General features: G+C 31.5%; 1 protein-coding gene across 2 annotated transcripts in view; it reads right to left on the bottom strand.

The window, feature by feature from the left end:
• LOC141711733 (putative LRR receptor-like serine/threonine-protein kinase At1g53440) overlaps positions 1-17,948 on the bottom strand; it is a 32,538-nt gene extending 14,590 nt beyond the window's left edge. For both annotated transcript variants that reach the window (XM_074514388.1, XM_074514389.1), the window contains exons 1-6: positions 17,501-17,948; positions 1,723-1,891; positions 1,572-1,643; positions 1,312-1,380; positions 1,126-1,197; positions 972-1,043 (exon numbers count right to left, since the gene is read on the bottom strand). In XM_074514388.1, coding sequence (XP_074370489.1) covers positions 972-1,043; positions 1,126-1,197; positions 1,312-1,380; positions 1,572-1,643; positions 1,723-1,891; positions 17,501-17,663 — 617 coding nt within the window. In that variant the 5' untranslated portion in view covers positions 17,664-17,948. The remainder of the gene's footprint in view (positions 1-971; positions 1,044-1,125; positions 1,198-1,311; positions 1,381-1,571; positions 1,644-1,722; positions 1,892-17,500) is intronic.
• Positions 17,949-20,839: the final 2,891 nt, after the last annotated feature.

The raw sequence follows: 20,839 nt of genomic DNA, 5'->3' as shown, positions 1-20,839 counted from the left end.
TCAAAATCCAAATCTAACCAAGAGATAGTCCCACCAAGGGTCAATGTGCCTAAAGCACCATATAAACTAAAACGATCCCGCAAATGGCCAATATGCCTAAAGCATCGTATAAGGAAACCAATCTTGTGAAGGGCCAATGCGCCTAAAGGCTAGAGCAACAGATAAACTAAAACAATCCCGTGAAGGTCAATGTGCCTAGAGCACCAGAAAACTAAAACAATCACGCACCAGAAAACTAAAACAATCACGCGAAATGCTAATATGCCTAGAGCACTAGATAAAAAATGAAGAAGGTATACATATGTGTCTAGGACTACCCCCGTTATAATCATAAACACGAGAGAAGGAAAGAAAACATCATCAAAAAGAAACAAAGAGTGAGTGTGTATAAGAGTCCCAACCAAAGCAAAACGAAACCAGCAGAAAAAAAACTCCAACCAAAATCAATAGTTATACACCGAAAAATCCAGTTAATTCGAAGCAAAAAAAACAGTAATCATGATTAAACTCAAAATCATCCAAGAAAAGACAAGACATAACTAATTTGGAGAAGAAGAAGAGAAGAAACAAAAGGCACGTTTTAAACCCAACATGTGGATTGGAGAAGAAGAAGAGAAGAAACAAAAGACATGTTTTAAACCCAACATGTGGAAGCCATTCGACTCTCCATCAACCTATCTCGGATCGAATCATAACTCTTGATACCATGATAAAGTACAAAGAGAAAAGATAAAAAGGGTTTTAATATAATCCAACTTGTTCTCGATGATAACCATAGAAGAAGGGCAGGGGCTTATAAAGGAAAATATTCTAATAAGGAAACCATTATAATAATGATACTATCTAATAATGATAACAACCTTGAGGTGTCACTGTGAGGGGAAGGCTTGATTAGATCATATACTATCTTAATGTAGGTGCATGTAGAAATAGTGTAAAAGACTTGTAAGTAAGATTAGAAGTAAGCTTACAGACTCCACAAACTCCTCAATCTTCCAAGCTCTGGAGGAAGAGGTCCTTCCATTTGATTGTCTTCTATTTGCCTGGAATAATTTATTTGAACCACGTAAGTCATGTTTCAGCCAGCAGTATAGTATTATGAAATGTATTTATTTCACTACTCACAGATCTTCAAGTGTATCAATATCAGCTATTTCCGGGGGTATAGAACCACTGAGACGGTTATCTGTAAGGCACCTGTAATACAATCTCCAAGTTACAAAGACTTGACAATCTAGAGGTTGATTTGGCATGCTATACAAATGAATAGGGCGAAGACAATTAAGCAAGCCCTAACCCAAAAGCACTTACAGAAATTTGAGACGAAGCTGACCGAAAGTGATGGGAATGGTTCCATTTATATAGTTTTGACTCAAATCTCTGCAAGTTAAACAGTTTAAGAATTAACAAAAATTTCATAATTTCAACCAGTTATAAGAGGTAAGCACACTGTAATAATCACCGGCTTATAGACCATATTTATAAATCAAATGCAGAAATAAAAATGAAATCATCAACAAACAAGACTTGATTATCATAATTTAATAATGCCCGAATATATTATTTCTTACAATTCCCGCAGAAAGGCAAGTTTTGAAAATTCTGGAGATAGTTCTCCAGTCAAATTTAAAGCTTTTAGCCGGCTGCAATGTGAATAGAGTAAATTAAAAACAAATTCGAGCCTTGCCAAGATAAATGAAGCAAGGTGCAGTATAAACGTACATACTGGTGACATGGCAAACAGAATTGTTATTGAATTTGCAATAGCATTTCACATTGCTAAGTTTCGCTGAAAAGCCGCCTTGAAATCCTCCATCCCCGCAAGAACTGCTAGTTATAACTGGCCAATGCTTGATTTCTAGCTTCCTTGCTATTGCCTCGAGAGCTTGTACTAAAACCACAGAAAAAAGTTATATTTCTTAAAGTTTAATTAAACATTGAGCATTCGAGGAGATTGCGAGTAATACACTATATAAACACCATATCTTCCAACAACTCCATTCTACTAATTAGGGCTGTCATTATCTCTAACGCCCCCATCTCCATTTTCATCTATTCTATCCATCTTCATCTCCATCCCCCTATCGTCCCATTCTTCATTCAAATCGAGCTTTCTTCCACGAGACTCGGAAAAATTCAATCATATATTTACTTTAATTTTCACACGTACAAAGAGAACGCCTCTAATTTTATACTCCCTTTGTTCCGCTTATTTGACTTTTCATGGTCAAGCTTAAAATTTTTTTTCCTTAAGTAATTAATTTACTTTTCATCTTTTTACAAATTTTAAAAATGAATCTTATAGTATAATAAGTATATTTTATTGTAGTAATTTTTAAAATTTTAAATTATCATATGAGATAAATAATTTTCACTACAAAATTAGTTAATTTGACCAAATTTTGGTCAAAGTGATAAAAGAAATGGGACAAACAGAGTAATAAATTTCAGTTTTTTTATTAAAAATCTCTCATTTAACAATGTATTAAAATTCTCATGCTAGCCTCTTAAAAAAAATATTTGTTCACGTCAATTGTGAAGAAACTGTTTTTAGGGGATATGCAGGCTAGATTGTTAAGAAAGGCTAATTATTTAGTTGGTTTATTTATTTTTCAAACTGGTTATATGATCATTTAAGAATTTGTTCCGATTGAGTTTTTGTCAAAATTATTAATAAAATCTGCTATAAATTTGGTAAAAAAATAATTATTAAACATTGAGCCCTTAGGGGTTCTTATAAATCCTAACTTAGGACTTAAATAAAATTATTAATAAAATATGTTCTAAATTTAGCCAAAAATTAGACATCGAGAGCCTCGGGGGTTTCTTATAAATCCTAAATTATGAGTCAGGTGTTGGGTGAAATTATGTCTTAGTTAAATCATAACTTACGGATTATAAAGTATTAAAAATAATTTATTTTATATAATAACTTCAACAAACAATTTTTAAATTTAAAAGACAATTAAATACTGAAATACATAAAAAATAGTTAAATGCACTCAAATAATTTTTATTAAACAATAAATTTTTAAAAATCAAAAGTTAAAACTGTAAAATTAGAAACCTAAAGCTTTCTGCATACAATTATGATAATAATGGCACAGAAAAAAATTGAAATAAGCTGATAGAAAACAAAAATGTTAGGGGAATTGAATGTACTCCCAGCTTATGCATACAAAAGTTGAGAATAAGAAGTTTTTCTTATTTTACCGAACAGAAACCATAAATTGGAATGAATTTTAGTTGCTTTAATGTTATCCTAAGTTCAAGTTTGAAATATTTAAAATAAATAAGTGTTCTAATAATGTATTATATTATCTTTAACATGATTACGAAATTTATATAACATAATAATTTTGATTGTCAACCTAATAAAATTGCAGAGGTTATCCATCAAAATTGATAAAACTTGAACAATATATAAGTGTTAAAAATATATATTAATAATACGTTTTATAACTTTTGAGTAAATGTGCATGTGAGCCGGCCATACCCATTACAGCTTTACTAGTTACAACTTTAAAACCATTGTCTTGATTAAAAAAAACACAAGTATGTTTTCATAAATATTTTTTATTTATATTGTTCAAAATTCTTTTAATTAAATTTAATATAAGTAATCAAATATTAAATATTGAATTATAATTTTATTATGACAATTTTAATATTTTAATTTAATATATATATATAATTTTCAATTAAGATCAAGTATTTTAAAATAATGTATATGATTGATAGTATATGAACCATTTATTTTATATGAAATTATAATATATATATTTGTTGTTGTAGATATCAAAAAACACTAAACCTTCGATTTTGGAGCTAGTACGGGGAACTTTATAATTATAAATAATAATATAAATTTTTGTCATTAGTCCCGAAAATAAATGTTCAGTAGTTAGGTAAACTTTGTATTTATTTAATATTTGAATTTAACAGTCATGTTCATTTGATTAAGAAGATATTATGGTCATGATTAAAGGAATAAATAAACCAACCAAAACTACCAATTTATACCCCATTATTGTGACTATAGTACTAGCATAATTATTTTAAATATGTATGTGTATAATTTAGTAAAATTTTAGTTTTTTAAAAAATATCACTAATTAAAAGATTTAGTTTTGTTGAAATTCATAGGTGTGTTTACAAAAGATAATTTTGTTTTAATTAAAAGATGAACTATAGCTCAAATCAATAGTATACAAATTATGTTTACTTTGATATACAAAACAAATCTAACTAATTATATTTAAATTTATTTTGTTTAATTTGTTTAAACCCGGATTAATGATAAAACGTTTATGTATCAATAATAAAAAAATTTATGTTAACCCGAATAAAAGTACATATTTTTTTATTTTAACTGGTATAGTTATTTTCTTATTTTAATTTTGATTTATCATGAATCAATTGTATAATTTTTTAACATGTATTGATTTATTTTAGTCCGACACAATTATACTAACTAAAGAATTATCTTTATTATCATTTTATTAAAAAAGTTTTGGATACTATAGAAATTGAAAAAAACCAAAACCCAAACATTTTAGACAGAGATATGCAATCAAAAATTTAATATTTCGTTATAAGGGTGTGATTCATGTTATCCCATTATCTTAAACCTACATTATACCTAACAACTAATTGGGTAGACTTTAATTTTATTTTAACACGAATCAATAATATAAGAATTATTTTTAGTTTGAACTTAATTTTAGTTTTAGCTAGATCAATAATACATTATTTTATCTTAGACTTAAGCTAGTTATATCAATCATCTAATTACATTTAGCTTTTTTTAAAAAAAAATATATATTTTAACTCTAGTTAAATATTATTTTATTTTAAGCCGAATAGATAATATATATTTTATTTTATTCTAATGACATTATACCAACGCACTATGTTGTAGTCCGGTTTGATAAAATATTTTTTAGCTACATCGGTAATATTTATTATATTGTTTTAGCATGAGATATAAAATCTTGGTTTTAGACTCATGTCAACCAAATTCAACTAATTATATTTAGTTTTTTGTTTAATTTTATTTTAGCCCGGAATGAATATCATTATGTTTTAAACCGAATTGATAATATGTATAATTTTGTTTTAATGACATTATATCTGCCAAACAAATTTACTTTTAATTTTTTTAACTCGTTTATTTTTTATTTTAGTCGAATGACATTATATCGACCAAACAAATTTACTTTCAAATTTTTATCGGTATTTATTAATTTATTTTAATCCGAGGATGCAAATCCAACTAATTGTACGTAATTTATTTTTAATTTTTATTTAGGATTGGATCAATAGCATAATTTTATTTAATATTATATATTATTTTGTTTAAATCAAAACCATTAGACATATTACATTTATATTTGTATTTATATAATTATACAGTGAATAGTAATCTATTTATTAGAGTGTTTTATTTGAAATATTACTATAATTACAGTGCGATGCACGAGGGTTAATACTTAATATCCTTTCTTCATATTTTAATAAATATAAATTTGATGTAATTCTATTAATAATATAGTAAAAAATTTGATTATTACACAATTATAATTTGATTTAAATTTATTTAATATCTAAATAAGATCCAATAAAGTAAATTAAAATCTGTTTAATATGTTTAGTAATAGATGTTGTTGACATGATTCGAACATGAAACCTTTATTTTAATATTAATAATTAGTATATATTGTTGCTGGGATTCGAAAATCAGATCATTGTTGAATAATTTTATTATTACATGTAACGTATCTCATTAACTTGATTTAAAAGATCTAGTAGTTGCTAGATAATTATCATATGTTTTACTTATTATAGCATAATAAATATAAATTTCGAACGGTGTATTTATTTAAATTTGATTTAACGGTCATGCTCATTTGATTAAAAAAATTGACAATCGTCATTGAAACAAGAATCAAACAAATCAAAATAAGGGTTATACCAAATAATAACTCAATTTGATTATTATCATGTAATATTAGTATAAATAAATGTAGTATCTGTGAGCGGATCAAGTAAAAAAGTTTAAAATGCTGTCTATTATTATATATATTTTATTTTTCCAAAAATAATATTTAATTGATATTATTTATTTCGATATATTCAATCAAGATTTTTAAAGATTTTTTGAATTTTAAAAATAAATAGTTTGTTATTTAAATTTTTAAAAATTCCTCTAAATTTTGAAGTTATTCAATTTGGATTATAAAGTTTTTTATTAAATCTAAATATATTCACATTAGATGTTAAAAAATCTATCTAAATAGGTAAACAATTTGGATAATAATTTTTTTTATTAAAATTGTAAAATTCTTTAAAAAATTTGGTATAAAGTTTGATTTTAAAAATTTCATTAAATCTTATGCTATTCAAAAGTTCATGATTTTTGTTTTATTTGATAAATAAGTAAATTTTGATTAGTTTTCTAGTATATAATCCATTTGTCATTAATAATATGTCCCTTTTTTCTAGAAATTAAATTAATCACATTTCAAATAAATACTAATCATTATCTATTCATTATTTTAAAAAACTAAAAATTAAATTTTAAAATAGACTAGATAAACTTTTTAATGATATGTTAATATATTTATATTTTACTCTTTTTAATCACATAGTATGCATAGTATTTAGTCAAAGTAAAGCAAATTTGAATAGTTATAACTCAGAATAAAAATAGTCAAAACTTAAAGTAGACATATACATGAGATGGATGTAGTTTTTAATTTTTTAGTCAAAAATTAAAATAGATATATAGGAGTTTAATTTTTTGAATTCTTTCTAAAATGGATGTTGAATTTATGAAAAATTACACAAAATTATCAAAATTTCACAAAAAAATAATAATTATCAAATTCGTCGAAATCACCAAAAATTAAAATTACCAAAAATCTTTTAAAATTTATGACCCTTTAAAATCCCTTTGTTCATCAACACAGTCCTTATTATATATCTTAATTTCCGTTGGATTGATATCATAATTTGTTTATGAAATGGAAAATGCATTAATATATAAGAAATATAATTGTGCCAATTGACATATTCTAAACATTAAAGTTTAAGCACTTTTCATGAGTAGTCTTCCTTCAACTCCTTGATTTTGATGATCACAACACAACAAGCCACATGTTGTTATTTGAGAATGGTTGCAGGATATAACAACTTGATGTCATTGCTTTTTAAGTATCATGACAGCAAACTGTCATAAGACAGTGATCTATTTCAGCAAGCTATGATCACGATTTTCAGAATAACAGCAAGCCAAGTTGCACATTCCAGATTCAACAAGGAAGTCGAATTTCATGGAGATTTTATAGGAACTTCTTTTATATCAGTTGTAAGAACTTATCTAATAAATATACGTGCATTATATATATAGAGCTCCAGTATAATTCGTTTTAACTTATTCAAATTGATTTCCTAAATTATAAGAGTTTGTTTTTCTATCAAACTCTATCTTCTTCTTTCTGTTAAAACGTTTTATACTCTACAAAATAGAAGAGATGTTTTCTAGAACGTTGAACATCTTTGTTTCTCTTCTATCTAACATATACTTGAACGCTGGAAACCATCCCAATAATTTTTAAACAGTAGGATTGGATTCTAGCCATTGTAATTTGTTGAGGTTGTTTCAAACGTTAATGTGTGTTTATATATGTGGATTCTTGCAGTTTTTATGACTAGCGATTTGTAAGCAAGAACACATACAACTCCTGAACTTTATTGTTTCTAAAATACTCTTGAGCTCTAATTATATACACGTGTTTTATCTAGAGAGAGTCTATAGTTTGAGTTGTAATCTTTATCATTTGATTTGTATTGTTCAAATTGTATTGATTAGTTGCTGGATAAGTTGGCTAAGGGAAACAAAGGTTTAGTGGTACTTGCTAGAGGAGTTTGTACTATGGGGTAGTATAGTACTTAGAGAGCAGGTTCTTAAACAGCGTTTCAGCAAGCCATTATCAGCAGCTGGGATAAAGGGAGATATATTGTTATATCTTGCAGTTGTAACTTTCATTGATCAATAATATATTCTCTTACCAAGTTGGTAAGGGACTAGGACGTAGACCATAGGGGCTTAGGGGTCGAACCTGACTAAAATTCTTGTGTGTTCTATTTACTTTTCTGCACATTATTTTATGCATTGCATTTAGTCATCTCAGCTTACTATCATTGTCTGATTATAGTTCTGTTGGTAAAATCCCAGTAAGCTATAATCGGGTAAAATCTAAAAGTAATCCTAGTCAGCCATAATCACCTATTCACCCCCCCTCTAGGTGTATTTTCAGTTGGTATCAGAGCATTGGTATACTAATCTTTCTGTAACAGGAATAGTATTCGATCAAAATGGCTGACAAATATCCCGAAGGAACCTCAAACTACCGAGCACCTCTTTTGATTGGTACAGAAAACTACAACTGGTGAAAAGGTTGCATGGAAGTGTATCTATCCAGGGAGCCACTAGCTTTGAGAGTTGTTCAGAAAGGTCCATTTGAATTCAAGGATAAGGAAGGCAAAGTGAAAGACATTGATGATCTCACGGAGGCTGAACTACTCAAATACAGTTTCAATGGAAAGGTTAGGAATTCTCTCATGAATGGGTTATGTCCTAGTGAATGTGATAAAGTCTCTTCATGCAAATCAACTAAAGAGATATGGGATACTCTGGAACTGTATCACGAAGGATCCAAAAGCTTAAAGAAGATGAAATTGAGCAAACTAATGAATGAGTTTGGAAATTTCAAGCTTCGAGATGGAGAAACTATTCGAGAAAGTCAAGCTAGATACCAGAAAAATCTGAATGCTTTAAAGCAACTTGAAAAATATATCCCTCAAGAGGAAATTAACATGAAGATACTTAGTGCAGTGTCATTTATCTATGAACCAAAGGTAACTACTTTGGAATCTTCTCCAACTATAGATACTATGGATCAATTGGCTGTGTTTGCAGAATTAGAACAATTTGAAAGCAAAATCAAGGAAAGCCAGTCAAGTTCTATGCAAGCTCCAGTTGCTCAAATGAAGCAGTTAGCTCTTCACACTAATGACAGCTTACTGGAATCTGAAGATGAGTCAGATGAAGAACTAGCTTTAATATCCAGGAAGATCAGAAAGATGGTCGAGAAGAAGAACAAGCTGAAAAGAGATAAAGACAGATTTTCCAATAAAAAAAAAGGTCAACAAGGATTCTAAAGATCATACATGCTTTGAATGTGGAAATCCAGGCCATTATAAGCGGGACTGCTACAAACTGAAGTCAAAACAGCAAACTGTCTTCAAGGATAAGAAGAAAGCTAAAGCTCTAATGACTTGGAGTGATGATGACTCGGTTTCCAGTGATGATTCAAGTGGAGACATGATTAATCTTACCCTAGTTGGACTTGATGATGATTCTGTTCGAGGAAATTCAGAAAGTGGCTACCTAGAAAGTGATTCAGAAGAAGATCAGAGTGAGGTAAACTCTTGTAAATATAATTTATCTTCTGAAAATATTTTTTTGGAACCACTAACCATGCAGGAATGTGAGAATGTATCTATGGGAGAATATTATTCTTTTAAAGCTGAAAATAGCAATCTAAAAGAGAAGAATAATTATCTCAAGACTATGGTTCAAGATTTGATGAGCAAAGTGGATACTTAGATTGACAAGAAGGTACCTACACAAGCTGACAAAGAGGCTGAAATCAAGGATCTTCAAGCTAAAGTCAGTCATGTGAAAAACTTCAACAAAATTTTCCTCAAAAGAAACAAGACTCAATTAATGGAGATCACAGAGTTAAAGAAGGAGATTGAAGCAAGGGATGAATGTTTGGAGTTGTTCAAACCATGAGAATCAATGAATGCAAGACCTTCAAATCAAGCAGAAGAACCATCTCAGCAAGCTCAAATCATAAGTCAGCAAGCTGAAAAGATTGATCTGCTTACAAAGGAAGTTGAGGATCTAAAAAGGGGCATGTGATCTTTTGTTCAAGGAGAAGAGAGTCTCAAGTCAATGATGAACAACACAAATATTCCATTGGTCGGAGAAGGAATTGGAATGAATGCCAACAAGAAGGACAGAGCTCTAAGATATGAAGGAAAACATGGCATACCCTATGATTATGTTATGCCTTGGAAGATATGCAACAAATGCGGAAAGAAAGGGCATCTGGAAAAATATTGCAGAGTTCAGAATGGAGAGAAATCATACCATGGAGGAAACAAACAGAAAACAGCTTACTATGGTTAGAATGGCAGAACAAAGACAGCTGACTATCATCAGGCTGGCAGAGTTAAATCACCTAAATTTATCCAAAAATGGATAAAGAAATCTGATTTACATGTTTTATATGTTTTATCTGCGAACCATGTCGGACCCAACAAACTTTGGGTACCAAAATGTTGAGTTGTTTTATTTATTTTGTAGATGTGTCTTGCCGCTCGAGTCAAATCAACTCAATGGATCTTAGATAGCGGATGTACTAGACATATGAATGGAGACAAAGCACAATTCTTGAGTCTATAGATGAAAAAAGGGGGGAAGAGTGACTATTGGCGATAGCAAAACTCTTCAAATCCTTGAAAAAGGTAAAATAGGTAATAAACACATTTCAATTGATAAAGTTCAATATGTTAAAGGCCTTAAATATAATCTACTTAGCATAAGTCAGTTATATGATGATGGTCATACTGTTAACTTTGGCATTGATAAGTGTACTATTACTATTGGTACTGATAAAGTCCCTCTAGTTAGAAGGGAATGAAATATATATATATATTTTGGACTTTGAGTTGCAGAACACAACTTGCTGTCTTGCTGCAATAGACACAGATCCTTATGTTTGGCAGAAGATTGAGTCATGCTCACATGGACTTGCTTAACAAGCTTTCAAAGAAGAAGCTAGTCAGAGGTTTACCCAAAATCAAGTATGCCAAGATTGAGGTGTGTTCGGCATGCCAATTAGGCAAGCAAATTAGAAGTACTCACAAAGCAAAGAAGATTGTATCTACTTCTAAACCCTTAGAACTTTTCCATTTAGACTTATTTGGTCCAGAAGCTTATAAAAGTATTGGAGGTAGGCAATATGGTTTTGTAATTGTTGATGATTATTTTCGTTTTACATGGGTATTGTTTCTTAGAACTAAAGATGCTGCTTTTAATGAGTTTGAGAAACTAATTAAATTACTTGAGAATAAGCTCAATACAAAGCTTGTAGGTATAGGAAGTGATCGAGGTGATGAATTCCAAAAAGACTTTGTTACTTATTGTGAAGAAAGAGGAATATCACATGAATTCTCGGCTCCAAGGACTCCACAACAAAATGGTGTGGTGGAACGGAAGAATAGGTCATTGCAAGAGACAACAAGGACATTATTTCAAGAAAGCAAGCTACCTAGAAGTTTTTGGGCAGAAGCAGTCAACACAACATGTTATGTTCTGAATAGAGTCTTGATAAGGCCTATTTTGGACAAGACTCCATATGAATTGCTCAAGAAAAAGAAGTCCAACATTAGTTACTTCAGAATCTTTGGCTCAAAGTGTTTTGTGCTCAAGACAATTGGTAATGATGGTAAATTTGATGCTAAATCTTATGAAGCTATTTTTCTTGGTTATTCTATAAATAGTAAAACCTATAGAGTTTATAATTTATCTAAGCATATTGTTGAAGAATCTATAGATGTTACTTTTCAAGAACCTAACAATGATCTTCCATGAGACGAGGAAGATGATGCAGGTGAAGCTGGACAACAACAAGCTGAAACAGAGAAGGCTACTCCAAAATAGCAAGCTGAAACATAGACTGATTCTTGGAAATAACAAGCTGAAATTAAAACTGCCACTGGAAATCAACAAGCAGAACCTTCTACTCCAGTTGATGATGCAATTATAAAGATGGCAAAGATGACTCTTGATGGTCCTAGAGGAAATAGAGGAAATGATAAAATGTCAATCTATGATGGTGAAGACTTAGCTCCTCCATCTAAGATAAGGAAGACCTCACATGAAGATATCTCAAAGCATTCATTGCCAAAAGCTACACGAACGGTAAAGAATCACCCTCAAGAACAGGTTATTGGTGATATTATTGATGGACTCAAGACAAGAAAAGGCACAACAAATTTTTATGCTTATGCAGCATTTCTAGCTCAAGAGGAACCCGCGAATATCAAATAAGCACTTGAAGATGAAAATTGGATCACGGCTATGCAAGAAGAACTCAATCAATTCGAAAGATGTGATGTTTGGGAACTTGTCAAGCCACCAAAGAATGCTTCAGTCATTGGTACAAAATGGATTTTCAAGAATAAAGTGGATGAATTTGGTACTGTTACTCGAAATAAAGCAAGGCTCGTGGCACAAGGGTACAACCAACAAGAAGGCATTGACTTTGATCAAACTTATCCTCAAGTAGCTAGATTGGAATCAATTAGGATGCTTATTTCTTATGCATGCTACAAGAAGATCAAGCTACATCAAATGAACGTTAAAAATGCTTTTTTTAATGGATTTATGGAAGAAGAAGTTTATGTCAAGCAACCCCCTGGTTTTGAACATGAACAACATCCGGACTATGTTTACAAGCTCAAGAAGGCATTATATGGCTCAAAGCAAGCACCAAGGGCTTGGTACAAGAGGCTTAGTAAGTTTTTGATCAAAAATGGCTTCATTCGAGGTAAAATCGATCCTACCTTATTTACTAGGCAAAATGGTAATGATATTTTGATTGTCCAGATATATGTAGATGATATAATTTTTGGATCCACTAATGATTCTATGTGTGGGTGGTTTTCTAAGTGTATGAGCAATGAATTTTACATGAGCATGATGGGTGAGCTCAATATTTCTTGTGGATCCAAACCAAACAATCTAAAGATGGAATTTATGTGCATCAATCAAAATATGTCAAGAATTTGTTGACCAGGTTTGGTTTTGACAATGTCAAGCCGAAATCTACTCCAATGAACCAAAACAGCAAGCTGACATCGGATGAGAAAGGTAAATATGTTGATATCAAGAAGTATAGAGGTATGATTGGTAGTCTTTTATATCTTACTGCTTCTCGACCTGATATAATGTATAATGTTTGTGTTTGTGCTCATTTTCAAGCTATACCTAAGGAATCACACTTAAATGCAGTTAAAATAATATTTAGATATTTAAGTGGGACTATTAATCTTGGGTTATTTTATCCTATTACAAGCACATTTGATCTTGTGGGGTATAGTGATGCAGATTATGTAGGATGTCAAACTGATAGAAAGTGTACAAGTGGTGTATGTACATATTCAGCTGCATTATCCACAACAGAAGGTGAGTATTTGACAGCTGGTATCTGTTGCTCTCAAATTTTGTGGATTATTCAGACTCTACGAGATTTTGGAATCAAGTGTGGCAAAGTTCCAATCTATTGTGACAACACTAGCACCATCAACATATCAAAGAATCCGGTGAATCACTCAAGAATAAAACATATTGATGTTCGTCACCATTTCTTGAGAGATAATGCTGCCAAAGGTAAGATTGAATTAGTTTTTGTACCTACTGAATATCAATTGGCAGATATCTTTACAAAACCCCCTGGCGAAGCAAGATTTTCTACCATTCGAAGGGAACTTGGCATGTGCAGTGTATAATGGCAAGCTATCTTTGGAAATTTGGTAATGTTAGCTTATTATCAATTTTCATGTTAGCTTACTATGATTGTTTATTAAGTGTCATAATTTGTGATTAATTTGATTTATTAATTTTGACATGTAATTATCTGAACATTATTGCTTGTTATATGCTGTGATGTTTCGTTAAGTTTTTTTTAGGGATTATTTTTTATGTGGTACTTGTTAATTGGATAGACATAAAATTTTATTTTGATAAGTGTTAGATTTAGGATAATTATAATTTGTTTTTAAATCTTATCCTAAATTATCCCCTAAAAAGTCTATTAAACACGGGTTAGGGTTTCACTCGTCCATTTCACCGGCGCTCCAGTTATTTTCGTTCTTACTGTCTTCTCTCCAAAATCGTCAATATTCGCTTTCATCATGGTTTGTGCAACAAGGAAATCAGCCCTCATCGCCAATCGATCTATCTCTAAACAAATTAACACTGTGGTCGATTTGGGAAATGAAAGTGCCGATGAAGTGTCTCAAACCCCCGATTCCAAGGAGCTTAAACTCGCTCTTTCATTTGATTCACCTGATTCGGAACAGAGGTTCACCGAAAATGCGTTGGATTCTCGTCCCATTCTTCCTGGTATTCCGGTTAATGGTAAGCTTCTTCAACAATCTGGTGCCTTAACTTTGTTTAAGACTGTTGGTATGGACAATTTCGTGCTTGATTTACCGAAAGTTTATTATCCTGATTTAGTTCATGAATTTTATGCAAATTTGCATGAGGATAAGTTTGGTAATTGTGAGTCTACAGTTCGTGATAAGCGTATTCGATTGAACCCTCTTTTTCTTAGTTCGTTAATTAAGTTTGAGAATCCCACTGAAGTTGAGGTTTTTACTGGAAAGAGTTATGTTGTGTACCTGATTTTTCTATTATGGATCATTTTAAGTGTCTCTTAGGATCTGACAGCAATGTGGAAGATAACCCCCGACCTCCATCCACTACCTTATTTACTCAAATGACACATTTTCTGTTTAAAATCTGTCGTGCTAATGTGTGTCCTAGAGGTGGAAACAAATCCACTTTCAGTTTTCAGGATGTGATAGTGGTTGCCATGATTCTAGCTGGTAGGGCTTTTGACTTGTCTCATTTGATTCTCAAGAATATGCTAGCTGCTGTGAATCAGAAGAAAATAGGGTTGCCTTATGGCTTGTTATTATCCAAGATTTTTGACTCTTTTAAGATTGATCTTAAGTCTGCTGATAAGTTGTCTGTCAAGGAGGTGTTGGATGCTAAAACCATAGCAATGTCCAACTTGCATATTGAAAATGGTGAGTTAGTCAGGATCATTCCCACTCTACCTACTGAAACCCCTGTTGTTGCTGCTCCTTAATAATACTTTGCTTTTTGATCATGTGGCTGCTACTACGGAACAACTAAATCAGCTCAAGACTGAGATTAAGGGCTTGAAAGACATTCTGCTCAACTTCATGTCTGCTGCAAAACCCGTTGTTTCTCACTCAAATGCAGATTTGGAGACTGGACTAGATGACTTGGTTAATGCTGCTGGAGATATGGAAAATGAAGATCAACAAGATGCTTATTTTTCTCCAAAGGATGATGCTGTCAACACTTTTGATCAGCCCTCAACCTGAATCTTTTTGATGCTTTAAGGGGGAGAAATTTAGGAGATTTCTGTTTGGTTTTAAAAGACTTGTTTTTCTGTTTGGTTTTATAAGACTTGTTTATGATTTGGTTTCTGTTAGCTTATGTCTGTGTTTGCTACTTTGTTTATGATGGTTGTTAAGGCTTGCTACTGATTGTTTTTGCTTTAACTGTTAATTTTTAAGACTTGGTGATATATGCTGGTTTGTTAGTTATGTTTGGATATGCACGTGTCATTTATAGTTTATTTAATTGCAGTAACAGGTTATAAATTTTGAGTTATGCATAGATTTAGGGGGAGTTTTTATAATTCTCCTAAATGTGTGCAATTATCAAAAAGGGGGAGATTGTAACTCCTTAGTTTTGATGATCACAACACAGCAAGCCATCATGTTGTTATTTGATAATGGTTGCAGGATATAACAGCTTAATGTCATTGCTGACAACAAGCTGTAATAAGACAATGATCTATTTCAGCAAGCTATGATCACGATTTTCAGAATAACTGCAAGCCAAGATGCACAGTCCAGATTCAACAAGAAAGTCGAATTTCATGGAGATTTTATAGGAACTTCTTTTATATCAGTTGTAAGGACTCCTCTAATAAATATACGTGCATTATATAGAGCTCAAGTATAATTCATTTTAACTTATTCAAATTGATTTCCTAAATTATAGGAGTTTGTTTTTCTATCAAACTCTATCTTCTTCTTTCTGTTAAAACATTTTATACTCTAAAAAATCGAAGAGATGTTTTCTTAACGTTGAACATCTTTGTTTCTCTTCTATCTAACGTATACTTGAACGTTGGAAACCATCCCAATGATTTTTAAACGGTAGAATTGGATTCTAGCCGTTGTAATTTGTTGAGGTTGTTTCAAACGTTAATATGTGTTTATATATGTGGATTCTTGCAGCCCATCCGATTCGTCGAGCTTTGCTCTATAAGCAAGAACACATACAACTCCTGAACTTTATTGTTTCTAAAATACTGTCGAGCTCTAATTATATACACGTGTTTTATCTTAGAGAGAGTCTATAGTTTGAGTTGTAATCTTTATCATTTGATTTGTATTGTTCAAATTGTATTGATTAGTTGCTGGATAAATTGGCTAAGGGAAACAAGGGTTTAGTGGTACTTGCTTGAGGAGTTTGTACTACGGGGTAGTATAGTACTTAGAGAGCAGGTTCTTAAACAGGGTTTCAGCAAGCCATTATCAGCAGCTGGAATAAAGGGAGATATATTGTTGTATCTTGTAGTTGTAACTTTCATTGATCAATAATATATTCTCTTACCAAGTTGGTAAGGGACCAGGACGTAGACCATAGGGCTTAGGGGTCGAACCTGGCTAAAATTCTTGTATGTTCTATTTACTTTTCTGCACATTATTTTCTGAATTGCATTTAGACATCTCAGCTTACTATTATTGTCAGATTATAGTTCTGTTGGTAAAATCTCAGTAATCTATTATCGGGTAAAAGTAATCCTAGTTAGCCATAATCACCTATTCACCCTCTCTAGGTGTATTTTCATTCCTCTTATTAATGAATTATTTCATGCATACATTAAGGTCAATCATTATTAATTAAATAAATATTAATTAAAAAATATTACCTAAATCTTACTGTGTGATTATAAATACACACTTAGAAAATTCAAAATATGAAAGGCACTACTATACTTCTTCAAAAAAAATACATCTTACAAGGTGCAATTATGAGGGGTGCCCTAAAAAAGGTACTCCTAGAATTAGGATAATGCATACACGTATATATGCTAGATCCCTATGCTACGTCTACATGGTACATGCACGTGGTCCAAACAATGCAAGTTCAATTATTCAGTGTACATCCGACATTACAACTATGCATGAAATGAAAATTGTGCAAAATATACAAAACGTCTATATCCAACTTCTTGCTCTACACACTGCAAATTAATTATTTAGTATGTGTATATATGCAGGAGTATAACCTGATTGGCGGAGCTTTGATCTTGCAAGTGGGTGGGTCATTACAATTCATAGATGTGTGTGTGTTTATTCAAGTAATTAAATTAAATGAATTATATCTAACCAGATCTATAATCTATTTGAAGGACAAAATTTGTAGGATCATGAAATAATTAAAGAGAATAATGAAAATTAGTATATCCAGGGAATTGATAAATAAACTTCATATACTACTTCTTAAAAACTTGTGAATTAGACTGACCTTCTTGAGGAGGCAATAGCTGGGCAACACATCCGAAGAAATTAAGAAGAAGAACATAGATCATGAGGCAGTGAAGGGATAAGGATGATTGGTTTGTGAACCTAAATTGAGTACCAACAACACTAGTGTGGAGATGCTGCTGCTGCTGCTGCTGCTGCCCCATTAACTTTACTTACAAACTACAACTGCCTTAAAGTTGTGATATACTAATTATATGATCGATAATTGTATATTTTATATTAACACTTAATCTGGACCTATGACCATGTGTATGTTTGAGAAATATATCTGCAGGAGGACCATAAAATATGATAGACAGAGAAGTGTGTAAGCTAGTAAAGTAATAGGAGTATGTATAACAGAGAACTAGAGATGAAAAGGGTGGTTATTGCCAGGCATTTTCGTTTTCTGCTTTTTTTTACACTGAGATGGAGAATATAAAAGCATCCACCATTTTTCCACACTAAAAGATGGAGAAAATAAAAGCATCCATGCACCACATGCAGACACAATAACTAGAGCCGGCCACACGGTCGGGCCGATCGTGCCGGGCCGAATTTCCGGCGGTTCGGTTCAACAGCCACTTAATTCGTGAACGGCCCGTAAAATTATACGAGCCGTGCCGTGCCGAGCCGATTTGACAGAATGTTAAGTCGTGAACGATCCGCGAATTAGACGATTTTAACGGTTCCAGCGAGTCTGACGGTTCGGGACGGTTGACGAATAAAACGAATAACAAATGGCCGAATATAACCGCGAATAACCACGGGCTTCTTGATTTGACACAGAAGTCAACTGATTGATCAGTTCACCCACCCACCTTCTGTTTTCTTTTTTTTTTTGTTTTTTCTTTTCTTTTGTTTTTTACTTTGTACAAAAAGACTTTGCAAATAATTAAAACAGAATTTGTACAAACCCACCTTTTACTCGTAATTTTATTTGATAAAATAATCAAAACAAATTTGTTATTTTAAAACAAAGTTAGATTTTCAAATTACTTACAATAGGTTCAAATGAGTAGTTACTTTGTTATTTTTCAAAATTGTGTTTTTTTCCGAAGAGGTGTTCACACAACATAAAAGAATAATAATTTGTAAGATCGATAAAAAGAAAATTAAACGATAAATGATAATTTTAATTTAAGAGAAGTGAATAAAAATTCGTATCTAAATAGATATTTAAATCAGTAGTGAGACAATAAGATATCGAGCTAGATGGGACACACTTATACTTCTCTATTCGGATCTGAACATAAAATTATTTATTAAAATCAACAAAAATATCTTTATAAAATTGTACTATCTAAATTTTAAATATATACTCCCTCCGTCCCTCTGATTTGTATATGTCTACTGTTTGCACGCATTTCGAGACTTGTATAAAATACAGTTTCATAATGTTTAAACATAAAACTTTTATTCAGAAAAAAAAATTAAAAAAATATTGTGGAGTAATGTTTTAAATGAGCATTGAAAAGCGTGTCAAAAAGTAATGTATACAGTTCAATGGGACAGAGGGACTATATATATATATATATATATATATATATATATATATATATCTACGATAACATGTATTGGTTCAAGTTGTCAAGTCAAAACCCTATGCTTGACGGGCCGAATAACGAATTATTCGCCACGTGCCGGTCCGGATAACGAATTACAGATATTCCTTGTTCGTTGACGAGTTACACGGGCCAGTTCCGTGCCGTGCTGGTCCGTTTGCGGTTTCTGAAAATTCTATTCGTAATCGGTTCGTCTCTTCAACCGGTTAGTGCCGAATAATTAACCGGCACGCAACGAACCGACTCAGACGAATTTTTGGCGAGCCGGTTAACGTTCGTGCCGAGCCAAACCGGCCGTCTGGCCACCTCTAACAATAACTGCACCGGGACACGCTGAACTGACTAGTTCTTCCCTACATGCATTGGAGGGTACCAAAAAACTGGGTCAGTACGTTCTGGTGTCCCCATACACTTTTTTCAAATCCGCTGTGTTTGTTTTTTTGCTTCTTTTTTTCTTTCTTTTCACTGTTTAGACTTTCATTACAGCTTGCAAGTTGCAACCCGCTTTTCCCATTTATCTTTAACTTCTTTTTTATTCATATATGTTATAAGTGTTTGAAAGCCTGATGTTTTTGACGATGACACGTAACAACAAGCTGATAGCTTATTACTGAATATATGTTTAGCCTCCAATTTTGTATGCTATTTAACTTTTATCTTGCGGTATACACTCAATTGAGGGAAACTTTTACCATCATTTTATGTAATCATAACAAATGGAGAGATTGTTACCCTATAACATGCAGCAAGATAAGAACACTGATTTGATTTTATAAACAATCTATTAAGCATGAATTGATAATAGAAAACTTTTCTGTGTATGTTTTTAATTCTGTTTTGCATAATATACCAAGTCACATCAGTAACGCTGATGCCGTTGTAAGAAAACAGAGCATGTGCTGAGTGGGGGCTAAAAATATATATAGACAGTAATTTTTCAAAAAAGTAGAAACTACTTTTTATAAATATTTTTTGGTATTATAAAATTTTAAGTTTTTAGTATTTTTTTAGTGTTATTAGTATAAAAATAAATAAATTATAAAGTCAAAATTATGACTTGATATGAGATATATATACATGTCAAAATGCAAAAAAGTTTAAGATATAAGCATACGGTATAAAAATTTATAATTTTAATTTTAATGTCTAGATATTTAAAATGGGACTCAATAAATTATTGAAAGAAAATTTAAAATTTGACATACACATAAAAAGATAGAAAATTAAAATATAAAGTAGATTATAATATGAAACTTATAAGACTATTTTTAATTTTAGTGGGGTTCTAAAAAAGTTAACACCAAATTTATTCTAATTTTAGTGGGGCTATAGTTCCTGGCCCAGCATGTTAGCAGTAACAAGCATAGTGACCAAGCTAAAAGTGCATGCTTCAAGCCTCCACACAAGTTATAGCTTAGTTTTCAACTAAATTCTTTATTAAAATCCTTATCCTACTTAATAAGAGTTTGTTTATTTCAAAAAATTTACCCATAACAAATTTCTACACACGTGTGGTTGATATGTATAGTGAAATTCGTAGACTCAACAGAATTAGTTAAAGTGCAACTGTTCACAAATGAGACAGTCTCTTTTGTCTTAGCAAATGAGACAGGCTGTAACTAAATGAGACAGATACTATATATTCAGCAGAATGTAAGTTGCAGAAATATAAACATGCAATGCTGGAAATATGTTAATGCAAGAACACCAAATCTTTTCACTTGGTTCGGCCCCTATACCTATTCTATGGCCTACATCCAAGTCCCCATGCCAAC

The sequence above is a fragment of the Apium graveolens genome, chromosome 3 (genome assembly GCF_009905375.1).
Source record: "Apium graveolens cultivar Ventura chromosome 3, ASM990537v1, whole genome shotgun sequence".
Taxonomy (NCBI): Eukaryota; Viridiplantae; Streptophyta; class Magnoliopsida; order Apiales; family Apiaceae; genus Apium; species Apium graveolens.
Note: the sequence above shows the minus strand (reverse complement) of the source record. Positions and strands in the feature narration are given on the sequence as shown.